We start from the raw sequence: 22579 nt of genomic DNA on the forward strand, positions 1-22579 counted from the left end.
CTACATAAGACTAAGTTTCTTTTCCCTCTTGATTTCTTCACCTATCCTCCTCTTTTCCTTTCATTTCTCTCTTATTTCCTGGCCTACCTCGCAGGCTTCCTCCAGATAACTCCAGAGGGTTCTCCTCAGGCCCAGCGGAAAGGTGAGGTAGGGGGTGAGGCAGATGTCTCGGGGTCTTTCTGCCTCCACACCTCAGGGCTCGACTTTACCACCTCGCAAATGACCGAAGAGCACCAAATCTCTTCCTCCAAGGAGGGAACTGTCACCATGGTGACAAAGACTACCAGAATCACCCACCTGGCTGAAACACGAACAGACGAGTCTTCAACGACCACAGCAACAACAAAAACAACAACAGCAGCTCACCAGGTGTCAAAGTACTGAAGATGCTGGAATGGTATCTTTAATGTATTTTACTTTTCTTGTTATTGTTGTTATGTTTTTTTGTGAGGTTGCCGTGTTAATATAAAGTAAACCTCTAATAAAAGGACAGTTCATCCCCAAATTAATGATACATTTGTTTTTTCTTCTGACCTGTAGTGCTGTTTATCTACTGAACTTTTTTGAACTGATTATTTGTGGGCTCCACGCATCATTTCTCCAGCTAATATCGCCAAAACTGGGCAACTCTAACCAAATCAATTTAGATGGATAAATAGTAACACAACCCAGAGGAACACCATGTATATTAATTTGGGGTTCATCTGTGCCTTAACAAAAAAATTATATTATATTTTCATAGATGATGTATGAATGTGATGAACTACAATAACATTACATCAAGCAGTATTATTGTCATTATTATAGCTAAAGATTACTATATACTTCCTTCTCTCATCTTACATGTGACGACTTTTTTTGTTACAGTTTGTTAGTTTAGTCCAAATTATTTATCCGATTTTGTTTGGTTTTTAAAGGTTTCACTCTGAATGTCAACATGTCGGACTGCTTCATTATTTATTTTTGTTTTGTGTTTGAAATGCGCTGGAAAGAGTCTTTTACTCACATAGACTTCATGGTTCATGATTCAGTTTCATGATCATTTAAAAATATTTCATTATGAACCATCACAACGTAGGCCAGAGGAATATTTATGTAAATAAAACAATATAATTGCTTTTTTGAAGCTGTTTCCTTTTCAGTTCATAATGTATTTTCATATTTACCAAAGCATAAATGATATTGTTTTGACCTGAAACAATGTTTTGTTGATCTTGAAGAAAAAGTGTGAACTTTCTGAGATTATGGGCTTTTTTTGCCATAGTTTTATATATTAGCACGTTTAGCCTGTGCTTTTTTTTTTCCAGAGGTCAGTGAGTAAGCAGGACGCTCTGGACTCTTTTTCTGCTGTGGGGATCAAACCTGTGACTATCTGGTTATAGGTTGCTCTCAAATATTTAGCCCAACCTGCTGCTAATATATTTTTTATTAATGTTTTTACTGTACAATGCCAAAAAAAAGGGCACCACTGTATTTTCTGTGAATGAGGCTGTAGCTTTAAAATACACTGATATTTATGAAGCTCGGCTGTTAAGTATTGTTGCGTTTCAAAACATCCGCAGTGAGCTGGACGGAAATTTGGGGATTTAAACCAGAAATTCAGAAATTTTAGAGAGGAAACTGTAAAGTTTATTCTGTTGATCCAAGTTGCTAAAAGGCTGCTAGAGTGAGACTAGTGGGGGTGGCGTGTCTTGATCTTGTTGCAAAGCAATCGTGTTAGAAAAAAAGGCCAGAAAACAAATATTTATTTCTAAAAACACCAAAAGTAACTGTCAGAGTGATTGAAACTTTAAGTGCCTTTACCCAGTACATTTTAAACAATGTATCTACTATTTAATGTATAAACTGTTTTAAAATGGAATAATCTTCTTGAATATCAGTTTTTATGTCTCTAAATTTTGATATTTAAGTTTAATTTATAAACAAAGAACTTACCATTTATAAACATGTTTGTAATTTTTCTGGTATTCTGTTAAAACGTCCTACCTTAGAGGATACACCAATCAGGCTTTTTGAACGGTTTTCTGTTTTCAAGTAGATGTAAAACATTTAAGAATAAACACTTTTGTGTTTCCTTTATTTGGTTGACTGATGGAATGAAGCTGCGTGGTAAAATGCATGAATCCATAAAAGAGTTGTCTCATTAACAACGTTTAGCACAGTGCCTTTTTTTGCAGCTGAGAACTAGAGCTTTAAAAAAAAAAAGCTGAGACGAGCAGTGACATGTGAAGGTAACGCGCACTGAGGTAGGATGTACATGCAGAGAGATTTTTAACTTTCTGGTTTAACGAGGTCTTCGAATTTCTTTTTGATTCTAAGGGTTTCAGTGGCAAGTGTTTTGTCAGAGCTGCACTGAAAGAATGTTTGTAAAGATGTTACTTAAATAAAGTAATATTCACACAAAAACTCTTCTGTCCTGTAGTCAAATTTTTAATAAATTTCAGTGAAATTTTCAAAGAGACAATATTATTTCCTACTCCATGTTTTTATATTGCATAATTCACATCTTTTAGTCTCTTTTAGTCTCAGAGTCATCATAAGCTGGGCCTTGGTGCAGATCCTCACTTCATTAAATGTCTGAAACAAGCTGTTTTTAAATCTTCACTTTAAGGCCACCCAACTTTCATAAACCATCTGCCCCCTGAATGGATGCCCCTCACAGGGGCAACGGGTAGGTGGAGCTTGTGTGTAGCACTTTGTGCCTTAATTGACCATATTAGGGAGATCCTTCCTCTATGACATCATCCCTAGCCAAGGGTATAAAAAAATGACTGAAAAGGCTATTTAAAGCAGTATATAGCAATTTATGGTATGTGTATACTGGCCTCATTTGAAAACAGCTTTATTTAATATAAGCATACACCATTTAAGAGTATGACAGAACATATGAACAAAGCACAACATGTACATTTTAAATTCCTAATATAAGAAACGCAGCGGTCTGGAAGCCCATTTAAATCCAGAAAAATAATTAAGACTCTTAATAATCTTTAATGTATTTCTTTTTGAATATTTTGACTATATAATACCAAAGCTCGGTTTTACTGGCCTGTTTATATTAGAGTTATGAAAAAGATGCATAGCACATGAATGAGGCTTATTGAAAATGTCTGGAGAGGAGGACTTTGGAGGAAAAAAGTAAATTGTGCACATGGATGTATGACGTCTTCTTTCTATGTGTGTGTGTACTCATCTGCTGCTGTGATGATGCTGTGAAAACGTAGGCGCTCTGGTGAGAGTATGTGAGGCTACACTAATGCTGTATGAGGAGTAAACAATGCCATGAAGCAGAGACAGGGGAGAGTGCAGCATCACCAGCTACAAACTTACTGTTTTCAGTTCACTGAACAATTTCAGCATTTTTAAAATCTCATAATTTCATCCCTTTTAAAATAAAGTTTCTTTTGGCTGATACCAGGGTGTTTTTGTTGTTGTTGTATTTGTTTGGAGCTGGAATTAACCATATTTGGATGAATCCTTGCAAGTTCCGTTAGCAAGGGGTTAGCAAGGTAAATGCTAATGCTAAGCAATGGAAACATAAATTACTAGAATTGTAATCACTGAAACTAAAATCAACACCTCTTAGATGGTGTCATAAAAATTTAAACATACTCCACACTGTACCTTAATATCCAATATGCTGTCACAAACACACACACACACAAAAAAACGGTAAAATCATAAACTATGGGTGAAAGTAGCATCTAGTCTGCACTTTTACTACAACAAGCACAGGTACTGGCTCTCTGATAGGTGACTAACTCACTGTCCTAATATAGATAATGAAGATAATACAGTGAGTAGAAAAATAAACAGTTATTAATGCAATGAAACTCAACCATTACATAAACAGTAGCACTGTAGACCAAGTGACTTATGTAAACACAGCCTCTACTGGTAATTTTGGCAAATTAAGCTAACAAGTAATATAAAAAATGACCTCTAAAATTTCAGAATATTTACTCCTTTATTTCAAATGCTTATAGAAATATGGAGAGAACACAAATACTTTCATAGGTGACCTGTGGGTGACATTTTCACTTTCCGTAACTGTTTCTCTTGTGTATATTTTTCTGCTGCACACTGAAAAAAAATCAACTAATTTTATTGATTTTATTTATTTATTTTCAGAGAAAGCTGCTTGTCATATCTCAGGAATACATCAGAGAAACTGGGAGTGTGCCCAGAAAAAGCAAAAGTAGCCATATTTTTCTGTGATTTGTTACTTTTTCTAATAGTTATTTTAATTAACTCACCAGTCAATAATAATTTTGCCACTGGGATTCTTTCACCTGTACTTAAAAAACACATTTCGTCTCAAATGTCCCATTTTGTTTGGTTGTTTTTTCAGAATGAACACATTAAAACTATTTTAATGGGGAATGGTTAAAAGTCCAGACACTGTGTTTTTATTACATGTTATATTCACCTCTGAAAATGTCAGAAACCAACGTACATATGATAAATTTGTGTTAAATTCTAGCTCTAGGTCTGAAGCTCCCAGTAGCAAACAAATAGATTCTGTATTTTAGACCAGTGTGTTCTTTCTCCCTAAGTGTGGCATCACGAACCCTCCATACACTTCCGCTCGCCTCACCTCTCCCTGCTCTGTGTGGCACGAATCACGCCTCCTATCAGTGAGTGGGCTGTAAGTCAAATTAGCTCTTCGTCATCCTGCTCGCTGTGCACACCGGAGGCTACTGCGGTAAGATGCGGCGGCGCACGATGCCGAGCCGCGGCGGATGAGATGATGCGCAATGGCTGAACGAGTCGGGAGGAGAGGCTGTGCTCTGATTTAAACGATGGGACAGGACTGAATGGATGTTCGAGCGATTTGTAACGTTTGCGGTGCAGGCCGAGTAGAAAGATGAGGCGGCGCTGATTCCACTTTAGGATGCTCCAGAGCCCGAGAGGAGGGAGAATAGGCTTCGTCTGTAAACAATAAGGAAGCAGAGGGGCATTAAGTAAAGGACACTCAATCCAGAGCCTGGACCTGAGACCCCGGGGCTTCAAAAAAGGTAAGAAACAATGAGCACTCGGCTGTGGGCATCCCTCTCAGGACATGCTGGCTGGGAACACAGGTAGTGCTGGTACACTGTGTGGTTTGACGTGGCTCATCTTCATCACAGTGGTGCTGATAGGAGTAGGCTAAGTATGACATACGTGGCTCAAACCTATTTTTGTCGCTTATGTGGCGGGTTATTGATGCTCTTCGGGTAAATCCTTTAAGCTGTGTGGGCAGGAGAAGTGGATTTATGGGTTTATGGCCACCTGTGTTTCGTTTTTAGTCTACTGGATGATTGTGTGTGGCTGATGCAACAACTAATCTAATTCTCACCACAATGCAAATGGTGTCAGTTCCCATTTTCATATATATAAAAGAGCCTGTTTGGGTCGGAGTTGTGGGAAAAGAAGTCACTTTGGATTCAAATGCATGACCTCTGACAGACTCACACCTCCCACACTGACTTATAGCTGCAACTCATTGAGCCAAACCAAAGTGAAGTCAGCATTAAATCATTTTAATATTTAAGCTTTTTATTCATTAGCTCATCCTGGTTTACTGGATTGGGCCTCCTCTTGGCAGGATCCTTGCTCTTTAATCATATCACACTACCTTATAATAAGTCTGCACAATGAGTCTTTAATTTCCATGTTTGTTTTATTTATTTATTTATTTATTTATTTTACCCATTCCCCTGCAGGGTGCTCTGTGACAGCTGAGTCAGTCCTCAGTGAGGAGAGGCCAGTGAACGGGGAGGGCGGCGAAGCTCCGGAGACGGCGTCACTGAGCGTCAGCCTGGAAGAAAACAAACTTCTCATTTCCCTTGCTCTCATCAGCACCGACAGCTGGACATCACACTTGCATGTTTCTCTTCTTCATCAGGAGACTTTCTAAGTTGAGGAGTTATAGATGCAAACAGTGGCAGGTCGCCTGTCAGAAAAACAACAGATTCTGTCTTCAGATGCAGTCAGAATAATCTGCTAAGATATGAGATTACAAGGAGATTCATCTCCCTCCGCCCATGTTAGGAAAACATTGTCTTCGGTACCACTGTCAGAATTAATCAGTGAGAAATTTGCCCAGTGATGTTTTTCTAAATGATGATCTTTTTGCCTTTGAGCTGTCAGGCTGTGAATCAAGAATAGATTCTTGATTGTAGCAGCGCTCCCTCTCACAAATGAGAATTGAACTTGAGCCGACAGGCTGCATTTTAATAAAGGATAAGCAAAAACCAACTAATAAAACATAGATGAGGCCCACAACAAGCACTATGCTCCAGCAGAATAACAACAACAACTACCCGTGCCTGAGCATGTCAGGCTCTAGCCGGGAGATGCTCCAGAAATGCTCCAGAGCCTCTCTGCCCTTCCCCAGCCGACTGGAGCTGGGACTGGCAGATCTGCCGCTCATTCGGGGTCTCCGTGCCTGGGCCCTGTGTTCCAGGAATCGCCACAAGACTGCTAATCTGCTGGGAGGAGGACAAGCACCCATAGCTCCTCCTGCAGGTCGAGGAAGTTCAGCGTCCTGCCCCAGGCCTGCAGATGTTTGCCTGAGTGGCGAGTGGGGTCGCATGGGATATGGGCTTCCGCTGGGGGTGGACAGTAGGCAGGCTGGAATCGGAGCTTTGGTAACAGTTGCCACTCTGAAGACCTCAGAGGGCAGCGGGAAGACTCAGACTCAGTGTTTGTTCCTCCGGACTGAGAAAGGAAGCTGTTTGTATTCAGCAGCTAAGCCCAACTCTGGAGTGACAACCGGTGCAGCATCCAGCGTGGTCGGAGGATGGCTGAGAGGAAAGACTGGAGTAGGAGGAGGACGCAGAGACACTCCAGCTGGGCCAACTCCACCGGCACAGACCGGAGCAAACCGGGTTAGGGTGCGATCGGGGCGGAGATGGAGGAAGTCTGGCAATGCAGCGTGCCGGGAGAAAACAGGCGTGAGCAGAGAGAGGCAGCAGAGGAGCAGGGAAGTTCCTGCTGGTGAAATCGCTGTGGAAGAAAGGCAGGAAGAGCAAGACAAAGGAGGCCTGGACTGTAAACAGTTTCCCACCCCACAGCAGGACAGCAGGCGAGCCCGATGCAGCCACAGCGTTTCTCCTAAATCCTGCGTCCAGTGTGGAAGGAGAGCACAGAGGAGGAAAAGCCAGGATGGACACGAGGGAGGCATCCCGAACAGGCTGAACAGTGAGGTGACGGGAATGAGGAAGGAAAGGCAAAAGAATGAAGAGGAGGATAAGGGAGACCTCGGCATGTTAGAGTCTTCCAGCTCTGTTTTGACTGAACTAAACCCTGACCTAGAATCTACTCGTTCTTACAGTGACTCCCACGACAGCTGCGATGTGGGAGAAACGAGAGAAACTGAGAGCAGCGAGGGGCAGAAGACACAAGCTTCTCAGAGCAAGGATGGCTATTCAGAGGAACAAGAGGACAGATACACTGAAGGAGATATCGTCACCCATGGACATTCTGGGTTGACTGATAGTTTAAGACATAAGAACAGCGTTACTGAGGGAAAACCAAGTGAATGTCCCCGTGAAGAAGAAGAAGGGGCTAATGTAAACGGATTTTCTGATCTCGATGAAGCAGGTGAAGAATCAGAGAAAAGGGCTGAGTGTGCAGATGTTAAAGATGAAAAGGAGAACATCAGCGAGGCTCTTGATGAATTCTCCAGCTGGTGTGCAGTCTTTACGCCTGCCTCCAGCAGCACTGCAGTCTCCCTCAGTTTCAACAAGTCAGCCGCACCCATAGAGGGCAGCGTCTGCAGTGCTGACCGTGAAACTTGTTGGGTTCAGGCTGAGCAGGAGAATCACGTTGAGGGGTATCAGCAAGAGGAAGAAAACTCTGGGGTCGCAGGTGAAGAAGAACAGGCCAATGAGAAAACCACTGTGAATGAGGTATTACATAATAAACCTCAATCTGTGTTTAAAAATGAGGAGGAAGTGTTACCTTCACCCCTCACAGATGGAGATCATTCCATCTCTGAGTCAGGCGAGAGGATTGTGGCAGACAAGAGCAGCAAATGTGGGACGAAAGATGAGCCGGAGTCAGAAGAAGGAAATTTAGAAGAGAGCCTCAATCCTGAACATGGAGACGGAGCTGGGGAAATTCGGAAGTCGGATGAAGGTAAAGGAGAAGTCACACTCAAAGATAATAATGAAGGGACAGAGATAAACTGTGCTTCAGAGGAAGACTGGAGGTTACAGGAGGTTGAAGATGAACACAGGAAGTGGGAGGAGGAGGATGGATACACCTGTGCACAAACAAGTAATGCTCCTGTTGAACCAAGTGGAGAGACTAACATCACTAACACTGCCTGCACCAATCTCCCCACCTCCCCTGCGCTCTCCCAGGCTAATCCTGCCCCTTCCCTGCCCACCCTGGGATCCATGGCAACCGGCCTGCCCTGTCAGGAGAGGGAGGAGGAGGCAGTCAGTGCAACAGCAGGAGACAGAGAAGGAGGCCAAGAAGGGAAGAGAAGAGAGCTGGAGGAGCAGGGTGAGGTGGAGAGTGGCTCCACCGTGGCCACTGACGAAGGGAGGAAGGAGGAGGAGGAAGATGAGTTTGGAGTGTTCATGCAGGCGGAGGGAGAGCCAGCCTGGAGCGAGGAGTTCACCATGTCTGCCTCAGTGCCTTGTGGGAGCAGAGAGAGTGTTGGTGAGTCTCGTGGTTGTTCATTCTCTGTCCCTTTCTGTGTTTACGAGCCAGGCTTTCCTCTCATTTTAGTATCTCTTTCACTCCTTTGGGATCTTTTGTAAATTTGCCTTTCTGTGTGCTGTAGACTTGGATCTTTTGGTCCTGGATAACAAGGCTGCCACAGAAAGGCTTCAGGGATTTTCAGAAAAAAAGTCAGAAATGTGCAGATTTAGACTCTTTAACACTCTTTGTGTTGTGTTGGGGAAACAAAGAGTGAATGGCAACGACTCCCTCAGAGAATTAGTGCATTTTTAACCTTTTGTACACTTTGAGGAATGCAAGTGCACACAATCTGTTTTCAAGAAGCGCACAAGTAGTTATGCACAAGTGGGTATTTACTTTTATCTTTCCAAAATTCTGTTGCTGTTGTAGTTTCTATTTTATGAAGATGTGTTTGATAAAGTAGCTGGAAGTCCTTACTTAAACTGCATTGTTAACTCCCTCCTCAAGAATTGAGATCTAATTATCTGGAATTAAGTTAGTTTTTTATAGAGAACATCAAGATATTTTGCAGTTTTTTAATATTGTCGCCCTCAAAAGATCCATTCAAAAAATAAAATAAAATACTGGACTGAGATCAACTCCAAAAGGCAGTTGGGCCCTTCCTTATCGTTGGTACAACTTTTCCTACAAATCTGCCTGATTCTTTTCGACTAATCCTGCTAACAAACTCATGGAGGAACAAAACTAAACCCATCTCAAAGCTTCCTGGGTACGTGGAATTAAAAAATATTGGACACCATCATTCAGTGCAAGAAGGTAATTGAGAAGAAAATATTTTTATTGGCTTTTTTTAAAGAACTGTATGATGAACAAAATAAAGCAATGAATTTAATTAGTAGTGTGACAGTATGATGGCTCTTATCTGCTACACTCTTGAAGCAGACACGCGCAGGTATGTCAGATCTTTTACTCCTTGCGCCTCGTTGTTTTTCTCTCACAGCCGGTGTTAATCAGTCGTAATGATCCCTCATTCTGCTCCGTTTAGCTAATCACCTAAATCATGTTAAGCCCAGTTTCCACAGGGGGGCTAAATGAGGCTGTGCTGAGGTTGGTGCATAATTATGTCTCAGTCTGTTCTACTGAAAAGTATTTCTGTTTATTTTAACATGTTGCTGATGGCTTATCAGTCACCATTTATCATCAGATGGACTGATGTATGTAAAAGGGCAAAAATTAAAGGACCAGCTATAAAACCTAAAGGCTTGCTTCACCCATATTACTTATGCATATTTTCACACTTATCTGGCCTTTTAGTTTATTTTGGTTTTAATTATTAGTAATAAAAATGGGCTTTCAATAAACATGTGAGTTACAGTAGCAAATGTCCATATTAAACATGGCTGAAGTTGTTTTTTTTCTATCCATGGCTCTGTATGATGTCACTTATGATGGGCATCCCTAATAAGGCAATCTCAGGCACTGAAGCCCCACCCACATTCTGTTTAAGCATCTCAATGAGGGCCAGCCAATCAGGAAAATGTTGGCTTAAAAGGAGGAGGAGATAAATCTACTTGTTTCACACAGTGGATAAAGTGAAGTAGTTCACCATGACCCAAAAGTCTTTTAATGAATAGCTACAGTAGAGTGTAACAAACACCTTTCATAGCATTTGCAAACAGAGGTCAGGCTGTGCCTGTGTGAAATCTGGGAAAATACATATTATAAATCTACACTGAATATAACAACAAGGTTGAAAAAATTAGCTTGAAATAAAAGGAGTGAGAGGCAGAAAAAACATGGAAAAACATTTGATTAGACGTGTGTTCCGGAACAGGTTGTTTTAACTCATTCCTCCATAATGATACATTTGATCCCTCGGTGTATATCAATAAAGATGCAGTTTGAAGGGTACCTGCAAAGGCAGCGACCACCCTCACTAACATGTGATGCAAACTTAGTCAATTTGTTCTGTAAACAGGCCTGAAATGGGGGTAAAGAGTTAAAGTAAGGCAGCCTGATAATCATACAGCTAATCATTGTACACTCAAGCACATGCTGTAACTTAGATGACGTAAATAAGTTGTTGAGCAGTAGTACTTTTAATCTTGTGATAAATATGCAGAGTTCTTTCTTGCCTTGGTAGGCATCACTTACCAGCACAGTGGAAATAAGACTAGTTTGTCCTGACCTGGATTCCTAACTGATCTCCCCGTCTCACTACGCGGTATTAATCATTCAGAGTCGAGCTAAGAGAGGGGGAGGAAGCAAACAGGCCAGTGAGCTCTCCTGTTAGCCTCAGGTTATTGGGCAACGGGTGAAAAGGAAACAGTCTCACAGACAAGTGTCTGATAGATACATCGTCGGATAAATGCACCGAGCAATGGAGAGCGACGTGTAGACGTGTCAAAGCAGCAGGGATCGAAGAGAGATACAAATATTCGCTGAAATGTTTCCACGCAGTGAGATTAAAGTCCAACATACAAACTCAAAGAATCCCGCAGAGTCTGGTACAGCAGGCAACTTTTTAAGCAACAGCAGGAAGCAGTCACAGCCATAGACAACACAATGATACGACAAGGGACAGAATAATAAATGCAAGTTGTCTTGCTGTGCTGCTGACAAATAGAAAGCTGAAGAGCTACTAGAACTGTGGGTTTTAATTCTGGCACATCTAATAATAATTTAAAATATAACCACTATCTTTGTGAGAATCCAGTTTAATTTTTAGAGCATCAGAGCGATTGCAGTTTGTAAATGACCTTAGCCTGCTCTTTATACACCTTTTAATGGGAGCATGTCTCCACACCATACCCCTAAAATATGACTGGCAACCCCCCAGTGCTTAACCACCAATGTTATTGGACTACAGTGTTGTTATTCTTACATTGCTCAAAAACCGTGCGTGAGAGCATGGATAAAACTGATGGTCCAACCTGACCAGCATTAATGGGCTTGTACTTTAAGTATTTCTGTGTTATACTACTTTCTAATTCTGTTTAACTCAATTAAATATGTTTATATAGCACTGAATCAAAACAACACTTTAGATTGAAAGGTAAAGACCCAATAATAATACAGAGAACTCCCCATCAATCAGACGACCTTCTATTAACAAGCACTGGGAAACAGTGGGAAGGAAAAACTCCCTTTCAACAGGAAGAACCCTCCAGTGGAAGGGAGGGGGAGCACTGGACAGGACAGGACTGGTCAACAGTATTTTGGATGCACATATTGTCTGTCCGTCCATCTTCTGAACTGCTTTTCCAGTTCTTGGTCACAGAAGACTAAAGTCTGTACTTCCCTTTAAAAAGCATCAGGTCTATTTTATAGGTTAGCTGCATCCATCTGCACAGAGCACATGAGGACGACAGGAACGGTTTAGTCTGCAACAGTAAGACTCCATGAATTGAAACCATCTAAAGCATCTTAGAAACGTGTCAAGGTTTAAGTAGACTGAATAAACCGTTAGTGAAGATCAGACAGAGATTTCTTAAATTATTAGTTAGATGTGTTGTAGGGTCTGTAGAATTTAATTTAATTTTCCAGCATTTAAAAACGATTGTGGACATTTGTACAAAACAGTTATTAGGATTCTTCATTCATTTGGATAAACTGGCCCTGTTTGGAAGCCATCCTAGTAATTATTGTCACCTTTAGCACCAATGCTGCTGTTGCTGTATTATAATACAGGGTTAATGCCCATTAATATCCTTTAAGAGCATCGAAAGTACATTGTATGTACTAAGACTTAATGTGCCTGTGTGTGTGTTTGATAACAGCACTTGGAAAGCATGCTATCACCAGTGAGTCGACCCTCTGGACGCCAGGCAAGACGGACAGCTCGTTCCACCAGTCAGACGACACCTGGACAGCCTTCCCTCAGGATTCATCAGATGAAGGTGGAGACGTTGTGGAGCAGTGGTGGCCAGCCAGTGCTGTGGAGGAGAGGAGAGACAGACTCTCAGCCAATCAGAACCTGGTACAGTTGTCCTTCAGTAACTGCTATAAAAACGGCTCTGTTTGTTCAGTAAGAGCTAAAGTGGCCATTACATCCACTTCACTGAGTCCACAAACTCCTCAGGATTGGTTCATTTGTGTCACAGCATTGAATTTCTGTCTTGCGTGGTTTGTCTCTGTGACTCTAACCTCTGTTTGCACTTCCTGTACCATCGATCAGGGATGCTCGGTGGATTCAGGGAGTTATTTGTGTAGTTACTCAGTCCCCTGTGGATCATGCAGTAGAAAAGAATTATTCATGTGTAATTCTATGCATTATTTGTTCCATCTGCTATTCTTAGTGTCTGGTAGATATAGCTGGCACTGGGTGGAATGTGCAAAAACCTTCGTGTGTGTATTGTATGTTGACTATAAGTTAGAGAAGGAGTTTAGTTTCACGTCCAAATCTCTGTTTTTGTTTTTTGGTGAGAGATGGGGTGATTTTAGTGTTATCTGTGTGGGTCACTAATTCTTATCCAGTTGAAAGTGCATATGTCTGTGACCTAAAATTTCCCCCTTTTTCTAAGTTGGCTGTGCCATTACCATGGAAACACGGCTCACCCTGATGTAACCCTGCGGGAGGAGTGACTACGTTTTATGAGTAAAAATTAATCAGTATTTTCTCCAGCTTTACCCCAGCTTTTTTTTTTTTCCTTAAAAATAAAATTAAAAAATAAGAAGTCAGCACTGCGGGGAGAGTCTCCCAGTGGACATTAAGCACAGTGCAAAGATGCAGATGAAAAATGAGCCCTGCCCAAAACTGCAGTGAAGCAGAGTGAGAGGAGGAGACTGGCTGTTTTTAAATAAGTCGGTGCCTGTGGTGCCACAAGGAGGCCTTTATGAAAATAAAGTATTAACTTTTCATGCAATGAACCATAAATGCATATTTTTTCCTAAATGCTGCAAATGTGTTTTTGATGCTTGTGTTTTGACTGTTTTCTTGCGGATGCTGAGCTCTCAAGCTGTATTTGATGAGCTCTCTCTGTATTTACTGCAGGCGGCTGTCTTTGCTGAAGCCTTCCCCTCATTTACTGGTTCATCCTCAAGTGACTCCTGTGACCTCAGTACTGTTCCCACACTGAGCCAGCTCCTCAGAGGCGGAGCAAGCCAAGACCAGGGGTAGGTGAACCGTGCTGACGAAGGCCATCATGTGTAGCGATGGCTCTAGATAAAAGATGGATGGGAATAAACCTAAGAACCTGAGTGAAGTTGGTGCACAAGTACCTTCAATGTACATTCTTCAGCTCTCTTTATCCATGCCATCAGTAAACACTTTCCTGGTTTCAATCATTAGTTTCAGCTTTCACCAAAGACAGCACAAGTTTAATTTAGTAACGTGTGTTTCCCACCGTTTCCCACAAGGATAAGCGGAAGAGATTGGATGGGATGTTTCCCACTAGTGTCTAGAAGGATGATAAAGTAGGCTGTGATTCAGGGCTAATGAAACCAGTCATAAATACTGTTTTTATTTCTATATTATTGCATAAGTACTCTGTACTGAATGGATCAGACCCCCAAAATCATCAGACTCAGTTTTACTCCTGCAAATTTTTATGATTGTATTTTGACAGATTGTCATCCTTCACCAAACCCTTCAATTCTCCAAACTGATTTGATAAAAGAGAACAAAATCTTTTTAGATCTTTCTCATAAATATTGAACTTTTTCTTCTTCTTAAAACTATTCCATAAATTCACCATTTTAACAGAAATACTGTGTTTTCCTTACATAATGTTGACGCTTTTTCTTAAATATTCATACTTGTTTTTAAAGAAAATACTCGTAACAATTACCAAAAACTATCATTCAGGGAAACTTTCATTTTAAACAATCTGTATGGGTTCATTTAAAAAACAGAAATATCATTGTACATACAGGTCCTTTTTTAATTTAATTATTCACAAAATTACCTCCTTGTCCCTCCAACACTGAATATTTCTCTAAATCATTTGTGTCATTTTACTCGAGTCAAACAGGAATGAATACAAAATGCATAATTTGATGTTCTTTTATGGTGTCGGTGGTTTTACGAGATAAAACACTATACGTTGACAAGTTGAAAGAAAATGTGGCCACCTAGTGGTGATTGTGTGAAGTGCAACTATATTTCAAAAAACTGTTAGAATTGACTATAACCTGTCAGAGCAAACATGTTTTTAACTTTGTACCCCTGGACAGCCTAATAGGAGCAACCCTTGAATTTCAGATATGCTTACAGAACAAAATGACTGGGTTGGTAGGGTGCTCTCTGCCTGTGCAGCTACCCTTAAAAAAACCTGGGAACTATTCTAGTGGTCGTAAAACCACACCAGATGGGTGGGCTTGTCAGATGTCGTCTTTATGGGAGAAAATGCGTTTGATACAACTTGCAGTTGAGCTAATATGGACTGTTGTATGTTATATGTTGTATGTTATATTCACTATCACAGATACCTTAACACATAGATTCCCATATCATACTCTAATTATAGAGATGTTTTCTTGAACTGGAGAGTTTTATATCAAATGAACTATTTCCTAGAAGAACACACTTGAAAACAAACTCTTAAACGAGGCCTTTATCTGTCATTTTCAGCACTCTACGTTTTTCTTTGATTCTAGTAAAATAACGTTGCTATTAATAGTTTTTTTTCCCTTATATTTGGCCTTGGTATACTGCCTCAGTACATTCACTGTGTAATACATGTGAGTGGCACTAAAGGACACCTTTGATCTGGCTTTCTTTTATGTGGGCGGGGCTTCTGTGGTCACAAAGATGACCATGCTGACCACACTGTCACATAGGACAGAGAAAGAAACGTACTTCTATCCCAAAGGTTCGCCACAGCAGATTGCATCCATATTGGATTTTGTAGAAGTTTTACACCACATACCCTCCTCTTTATCCAGGCTTGTGACCCCTCAGGCTGGGAATGTGTCTCCTCCCTGTCTTGAACTGGGGATCTTTTGTGTGTAAGATGAATGTGTTAACCACTATACCACTTGAAGCAGAGTAGGAAACCAAGCGTTTGGAGCAGTCTGAGCTTTTGACTTCCATACAGAATTATATGGGGAAAGAAAAAAAAGGAGAATCTTAACAGGCCCACTTTATGTTCTTCAGATTTAAAAGATGTCTGTATGTGAAATAATCCTTAAACCTGGTGCAGACAAGTTTTGCACTCAGTCTGTATCTGATCTTGAATCTTTGAAAAGCAATCATTTAAAACAAATGTTCTTCTTGTGCATGAAATCGCGTGTCTGTGTCTTTGAACCTTTAGGCTGTTGGACAGTTTCCACGACTTGAACAAAATGATCGGCCAGAGATACAAGAGAGCCAACGGCGTGTCTCGTAACCTGCTGCTGAAGACTTTACACCTGGAGCAGCCGCACACTGTGAGTAAAGACCGACACCATGCACATGGAAATGCGAGCCCAGCAGCTTTGGAGACGAGTGCGTCTTAATCGCTCGCTGCGGACATGTTTCAGTGTTCACAATCTGATAGAAAACACTTAAGAAATCAAATTTTACAGCAAATGTTCCGTCTCTTTGCTCATAATTTGCTGCAGGGGAATTAGCACAGAGCACTTAGTGTTCACTTTCAATTTGTGAAGCTTCGCGGTTCTTAAATTGAATTCGTCAACACAGCCTTAACATGTAACATGAACTCATAGTGCTGTTTGACCGATAGCCTTGAAACCTGCAGCCTCATTCAAATGATGTGACTGCTGTTTTATGCAGAACGCTCAGTACACAAACAGCCCCGATTTTTACTCAATTATAGTTTTTGTTGTTAATTTTTCCACAATGCTGCATCTTTCACTGTACATAAATTCAAATATAAGTTATTGCTGTTTAATTACTTTGCTACTGAATGTGGTGTGAAAATATCACTTTTTGGTTTTCATTATCATTTGACTGGGGTGTTATTTTCTAATTGAGCAATTATTAAATTATAAAGTCTTCAGTAACCTTTCTAATTAACAGTTCAGACATAAAGATAGAAGACTGAGAATAGTTCTATGTGATAACGTTTATGATGTTTTGACTTTTTAAAGAAAGGTAACTATGTTTTTAAAAAAAAAATCAAATTGAGACTGGTACGATAAAATTATGCTAAGCTATGAACTACAAAAGCTAAAACCTCTGCAGATTGATTAGGGCTGCCACAAACAATTATTTTGATAGTCGACCAGTCACCAATTATTTTTGCGATTAGTCGACTAATCAGATCATGCATCCACTGGACATAAAATGTACAGCTTATTGCACCAGCAGCATCTGCTCTTATATAACTATCATTAGCTTACAGCTTGAAGTGTTTAAGGTATGTGCTAACTAAAAATAAAGACAAGATGATAGTTTATTAAATTTTAATGAAGTTTGCAGATTGTTTCAGTGAAGTTTAATAAACTCCTTGCTATCTAAAATATAACAGGACACCGGAGTACATTCTCGAGCATCTCACACTTCTGATAATCAGCTGTCTGCTTGACGTTTATTCAGCTGTGTAAAAACTTTAACTTTAATCTCAGCCAAACCGATTTACTGAGGAACAAATAAAATACTTAAAAAAAGCCAAACAATAACATTTTTAAGTTATCTAAGTTACTTATATATCATGTTTAACCTGAGTATCGAAAGACGGCGGTGGATTTGAAAACGATTTGCCGGGAGTCCGGTGTTCTCAGCGGCTCTAGTGAGCCTAGCCCCCGGCTAGCTATCGAGCTAGTGGGTAACAGACGTCTCTGAAAACGTCGGCGCGCTTTTGAAAATATGTGGTGTCTTGACAAACTGAGCAGATATTTGAGGTTTACACAGCTACATTCTCGCCTGAAAATATGCTAAACTTTATTTTGTGACCCAAAAAGAATAATAAGAGTAATATTAAAACTAACTAGCTGCTGCCATTGTTGACAACTGCGCTGGGCTGCGCTATGAATTCTGGGACACAGCTTCTTCTTCTTCGGGGTTTAACTGCAGCTGGCATCCTTGTACATGCAGTGCTGCCATCTTCTGTTTCACTCCGTTATTACACTCTTAAATCCTACTACTTATTCCTGCGTCTTTTGGGATCTTACAAAGCTTCAAACGACGCGTCGACTATTAAATCAGTCGTCGACGAAATCGTCGACGTAATCGTGACTAGTCGACTAATCGTGGCAGCCCTATTATTGATACAAGCTACAAAAAATTACCACCGGGATGAGCTATAATAGAGGAATATTGTTAGACACATTGAGAAAACAAACAAAAGAGGTGTGGAGATTTAAGGTAATTGGAGGGAATGACCAAAAAAAGGAGAAGCAAAGTGTTGCTGTTTAAGGTTAAAGATGCCCTCGGCTGAAAAGAGACGGTACTTGAGGTAGTATATTTGAAATCTGTGTTATATCCAGATGTGCAAACGTGCAGCGCTGACATGGGGGCCTACAGTTTATCAGACAATAGATGTTTACATGTGTCGTACTGGCTGTGCAGCAATGATAAAGCATGCACAAATCAAATGTTCACTGAAGGTCAGAGTGATATTGTTTACGTAGGCGACAACAGTGGAGGACAGGATGAAGTAGGGTGGTGTTTCAGCTGTCGGGTGGTTAGTGCAAGCCAAAATTTGAAGGTGAACTTGTGTTTATTTCTGCAGAAAATAGTCTGAAATGTTGTCAGTATGTCTTTTGATTGCAGGCACTTTTGCAGCATCTGGACCTAACGCAGTACCTTCAGCAGTCTCGCTGCCTCTGGTTCAGATTGAGTGCTCTTTTGAAGTAGGCCACGTTTCTGTCAGAGGGGATGTTTGCTGTCTCTTCGGCTCCCTTGTTAGCATTACCTAGATTTTCCTGAAAGATGGCTCTGTTTGGCACAGGAATGTCTTTTTCCATATTTTTCAGATAACTTCCCTTGCTCACGAATTTTGTAATCCTCCTCGCTACCAATCAAAGCTGCCAATGTGAACAAATATGTTCAATTTTAATTTGATTCATTGCTTTTTGTAAGTTGTATATTGCAGTAAATATAGCTGACCCAAAATTCCACCTGTGCTCTCCTCAGGACACGCCTTTCCCACCTGGTTTAGAGAGGTTTGCGTATCGTTACTCGGGAAAGGGGTTTGGTAGGTGGCCTCTTTCGGTAACAAAGAGGCCACCAACAAATGCTTTATATAATCTCTACAGACTTATTAGAACTGGATGATTGATGTGGAGCCAGGACAGCTAGAGTCAAATAATGTGTTTTTATCTGGAGTAATCTATATTTGGTGGTATGGCTCTGAAAAAAGCTGTTGTTGGGTTGCAAATCAGGCTGCAGATCCACAGCATGTATTTCGTGCCCGTAAGAGGATCAGCTGAACCATCAGCTGATTGGAGCTTTTGTCAATATCAGCTGATCTTGTGGCAGAGCTCCACTTTATGGTCTGCCTGAACTACTGCTAATGGTTCATGCTCATTATAGGTATTGCTACATTTTAAACTGACAACATAGCAGTGTAATCACTGACTGTAACTCACCGCCATAGATATAAATATGTGGATGAATCACTAAAAAGTAGGTCAAAGGGAACAACTGTCTCATATTTAAGTCCAGTCGTTGCCTATTCGTGTGTTATATGATGGCTATGTGACTAAAAACTAAAAAAAAAACAGTTTTAATACTGAATATTCATATTAATACAAAATCTAAAGCAGGAGCAAAGAATTCAAACACTAGCAAACTTCAAGGAGACACAGAACAAGGAGATGCACGGCCATGAGGGACAATCTGACAAGGAACAAGGACAGACTCAAACAATAGATACAAGATAACAAAGGGAAAAGTAGCAGGTGGCAGCATAGCTGAGGACACTTGTACCAGCAGAATTCTGGGTACGATCCAGTGTTGATGTTTTCCAGATTTGTGTGTTTGTGTGTGCGTTTGCAGATCCAACTGGAAGTTTTGTTATAAGGAGGCAGAGGCCAATTCAACTCTCACATTAGAAATCTCAGTTTATTCACAGATCAGGCGTCCTGAAAGAGAGAGGGGAGTGTGAGGTGTTGTTTCTACAAGGCTGTCAGTGCTCCCCCTCCTCGTCTGAGCTCACACCTCACAGTTCTGATAATTGGTCTTCATTGTAAGATCCGCAAGGAAACCACGCTCACATCTGGTGTGTCATCCTAATCAGAGCTAATGGCACTGTGTGCTTTGAGCCTACGACAAGTCAATTATTCTTGAATAATGGATTTGATTTTATCATTTGTTCATGTTTGTTGTAACCTTCTCTCCGGCTAGTTGATAAACTACGCTGTAGTCAGCTGTGTTGCTGATTTTAGTTTTCATCTTTGCAGGAAAGCAGACCTGCTTCCTCGACAGCAAACTGCCGCCTCTCCCCTGGCCTCCCCTCAGCCAATCAGCATGCTCAACATGCCGCTGCTAAGCGACGGCTGTCCTATGACTACAACAGGAACATCATGGAGTAACTCTGTGGACCTCAGCTCTGGTTTGGCTGTCAGCATTCACAATGAAGGACTCCAGGTTTTAACATGTTTCCCGAGGCGCCGGATTCACAGCATGTTAAACTGCAAGTCAAGCACTCATCGACCTGCTGACTCTTTGCACACTTCCTGGTTATTTAAGCCTGAGACAGTGAGGAGAGCTGGTGTCTCCTCCACCACCTGCTGATGTATACTGGGGGAGTGTTTTTTTTATATCACGTGTTCATCACCTTGTTCACTATCACCACTACCAACCGTTAAGTCTCCACCTTATCTACTGAGATTCTTTGGAGCATTGTGACCTGTTACAAGGTACACGCCGCCACCTTAAAGGCACTCTAATTTATTCCTCCATAAACAGAAATAGATCTGAAGTACCACTGCTTTTTGTCTCAAGGGTAGAATAAATATAAAGGAGATAAAACTCACATGGGGTGAACTTAAATAATAAAAATAAATATTTAAGGCAGAAGAAGTCACTTTGATGAGCGACGAAACGTTTCTCCCACTGAAATCGCTACGTCCAGATGAACAGAATCAACCTTTTGGGGTATATAAGACATCATTTTACACACATTGGCGGCCCTGTTAGTCATGATTTTGGAAAGCTGACATGCCGGTTGTTTAGCTTTCATTTGCAGTCTCTCTTTTTTGTCGTGCAGATATGGAAGAGTGTAATTGGGGCAAAAAGTTATTGCCTCCAGTGTTGCTGATCTAACAGACAAATAAAATAATGTTGCACTACACTACAGTTTAAATTTGAAATAGATTTTTTTATTAAGTAGGAAAATCCCAGTTCTGAAAAACTGGCGTTCTTCATATACTATATGCTGTATACTGTAAGCATATTCATAGAATATGTCAGGCTGAAAGGGGAAGAACATCTGAGGTTATTGGTTAAGTTTCAAGCCATTTATAACTCATGAAGACACAGCTTTACTTCATGGAAGGGGCCTTTAAGGCTTCTCCTTATTTCCTGTCATGTATATACTCTTACATTGATGGATGCTCATGTTAAACATGGGTTCAAATATTGAGCCTAAAGCTCTGACGTCAGACTACTCCGAACACAGTTTTATTTTCTACTTTTTTCCTGCATATCATTTCAGTCACACAGGTGTGGCTGTGAGCACTAAAGCCCCACCTACCCGTGTTCAAACCAATCAGGAGCAGCTCTAATACAGCTTTCAGACAGAGTATGAGCTGCGCGGCTGCATCAATGACCAGTGTGAATTTTGAATGAGCAGAACAGGTACAAGACTAACTGTGTCAGCATGACATTTTAAATTACCCAAGCATCTGTGCTTTTCAGCTATTTCAAATTGGACTAATAAGTGATTGTGATGGAGGCATGTCTGTATTATCGAGTGCCAAGTCAGGTAAATGGGAACTATCCAGAAAACTAGATTTGTAGTTATATTTCCAGCCACGTTTTATGAAAGTAGCATGAAGTTCCAGTCTTCCTCCTGGAAAAGATCTCTGGGTTTAATTAGAGAAGAAGACTCGATGACACGATGCTTGTTTTTGTTCTGTAGCTCCATTAATGTGGTGGCCTGACCCTTTGTAACAGCTTCACTCCTCCTCAGTTTTCCTGTCTGTAGCAGAAACCTCTACAGATGTCACCATCACCTGGATTCATGCACACGCTCAGTAGAAGTAACAGAAAAACCTTTTGTCTAGTCGTGTCATCACACAGAAGATCAAAGTTGAGCATTATTATTTTTTTCAAAAGCCTAGAGCAGATATAATAATGAGTACTAAAGAAAGATCAAGATTTTTTTGTTTTAATTTTGTTTACATTTGACATTTTGATGCATGTGCTTTCATTGTGTATTTGCTACTGAAAAGCCAGTGACAGGAACAGGTCTCAACTTTGTTCTGGTTCCTCAGAGAAACAAGTTTGTCTTCCAGTTAGTGCCAACAGAGAAAGTGCCAATGTTTACGAGGTTGAGGAAGTGATTTCAGGAGGAAATGTTTGTCTTGTTTCTCAAACACACTGAAGTGGACTCAAACAAAAGCATGTGATGTTCCACCTTTTTCTTTCTTTCTTTGTCTTCCTGTCTCGCTTCTTGTCTGCCGAATGTTTCAGTGCATTCGTTTTAGTTCAGCGCTGTTCTGTAGTCGAGTCCACTTCATGGGCAAAACTTGAATTTAGCTGCCAGTCAAAATGATATTTTATGAGAATATTGTTCACATTATGCCGATCATGCGCCGCGTTTCTAATTTGTGTCACCTCAGAAAACTTTAAGTCGCTCTGTTGTGTATTTCAATTGTTAACTCTGTCATCTGTGATGAAATTCAGAATCAGTCGTGTGTGTGTGTGTGTGTGAGTGTGTGAGTGCGCGCCATTTATACAACATTCAAATTCTTGAAAAAATTGGATATTTTCTGTCACAATGAGGAGAATCCAGCTGTCGCCTTGTTGACTGATGTAATAAAATGATACTGCGTGTTGGCTAATGCTTCCTCCTGACATGCAGAATTATGTGACCTGTTGATTTCATGAAGA

At 40.8% G+C, this 22579-nt stretch overlaps 2 protein-coding genes across 10 annotated transcripts in view; both read left to right on the forward strand.

Annotated features, from left to right (window-relative positions):
* The window catches only part of prx (periaxin), a 33678-nt gene extending 31255 nt beyond the window's left edge, over positions 1-2423 (forward strand). For 8 of the 9 annotated variants that reach the window (XM_087851199.1, XM_087851206.1, XM_087851205.1 and 5 more), the window contains one exon: positions 95-2423. In XM_087851199.1, coding sequence (XP_087707325.1) covers positions 95-384 — 290 coding nt within the window. In that variant the 3' untranslated portion in view covers positions 385-2423. Of the gene's footprint in view, positions 1-9 lie in introns of all 9 variants that reach the window. The other variant, XM_087851198.1, reaches the window with a different exon arrangement.
* A 2235-nt stretch (positions 2424-4658) lies between these two features.
* si:ch211-14c7.2 (uncharacterized) lies at positions 4659-22525 on the forward strand. The gene is made up of 6 exons (XM_006805193.2): positions 4659-5018; positions 5706-8655; positions 12417-12616; positions 13631-13752; positions 15891-16005; positions 19924-22525. Exons 2-6 carry the CDS (start codon positions 6255-6257, stop codon positions 20053-20055), a joined length of 2970 nt encoding a protein of 989 aa, XP_006805256.2. The 5' UTR covers positions 4659-5018; positions 5706-6254; the 3' UTR covers positions 20056-22525.
* Positions 22526-22579: the final 54 nt, after the last annotated feature.

This window comes from Neolamprologus brichardi, chromosome 14, assembly GCF_056152115.1.
Source record: "Neolamprologus brichardi isolate AB-2024 chromosome 14, ASM5615211v1, whole genome shotgun sequence".
NCBI classification, from domain to species: Eukaryota; Metazoa; Chordata; class Actinopteri; order Cichliformes; family Cichlidae; genus Neolamprologus; species Neolamprologus brichardi.

What these genes read in the sequence shown, in the direction of transcription:
- si:ch211-14c7.2 (XM_006805193.2), top strand. Translation starts at nt 6,255, where the DNA reads ATGAGGCCCACAACAAGCACTATGCTCCAGCAGAATAACAACAACAAC. An exon ending in TGGGAGCAGAGAGAGTGTTG is followed by an intron (nt 8,656 to 12,416) that starts GTGAGTCTCGTG and finishes GTTTGATAACAG; the next exon opens with CACTTGGAAAGCATGCTATC. An exon ending in ACCTGGAGCAGCCGCACACT is followed by an intron (nt 16,006 to 19,923) that starts GTGAGTAAAGAC and finishes TCATCTTTGCAG; the next exon opens with GAAAGCAGACCTGCTTCCTC.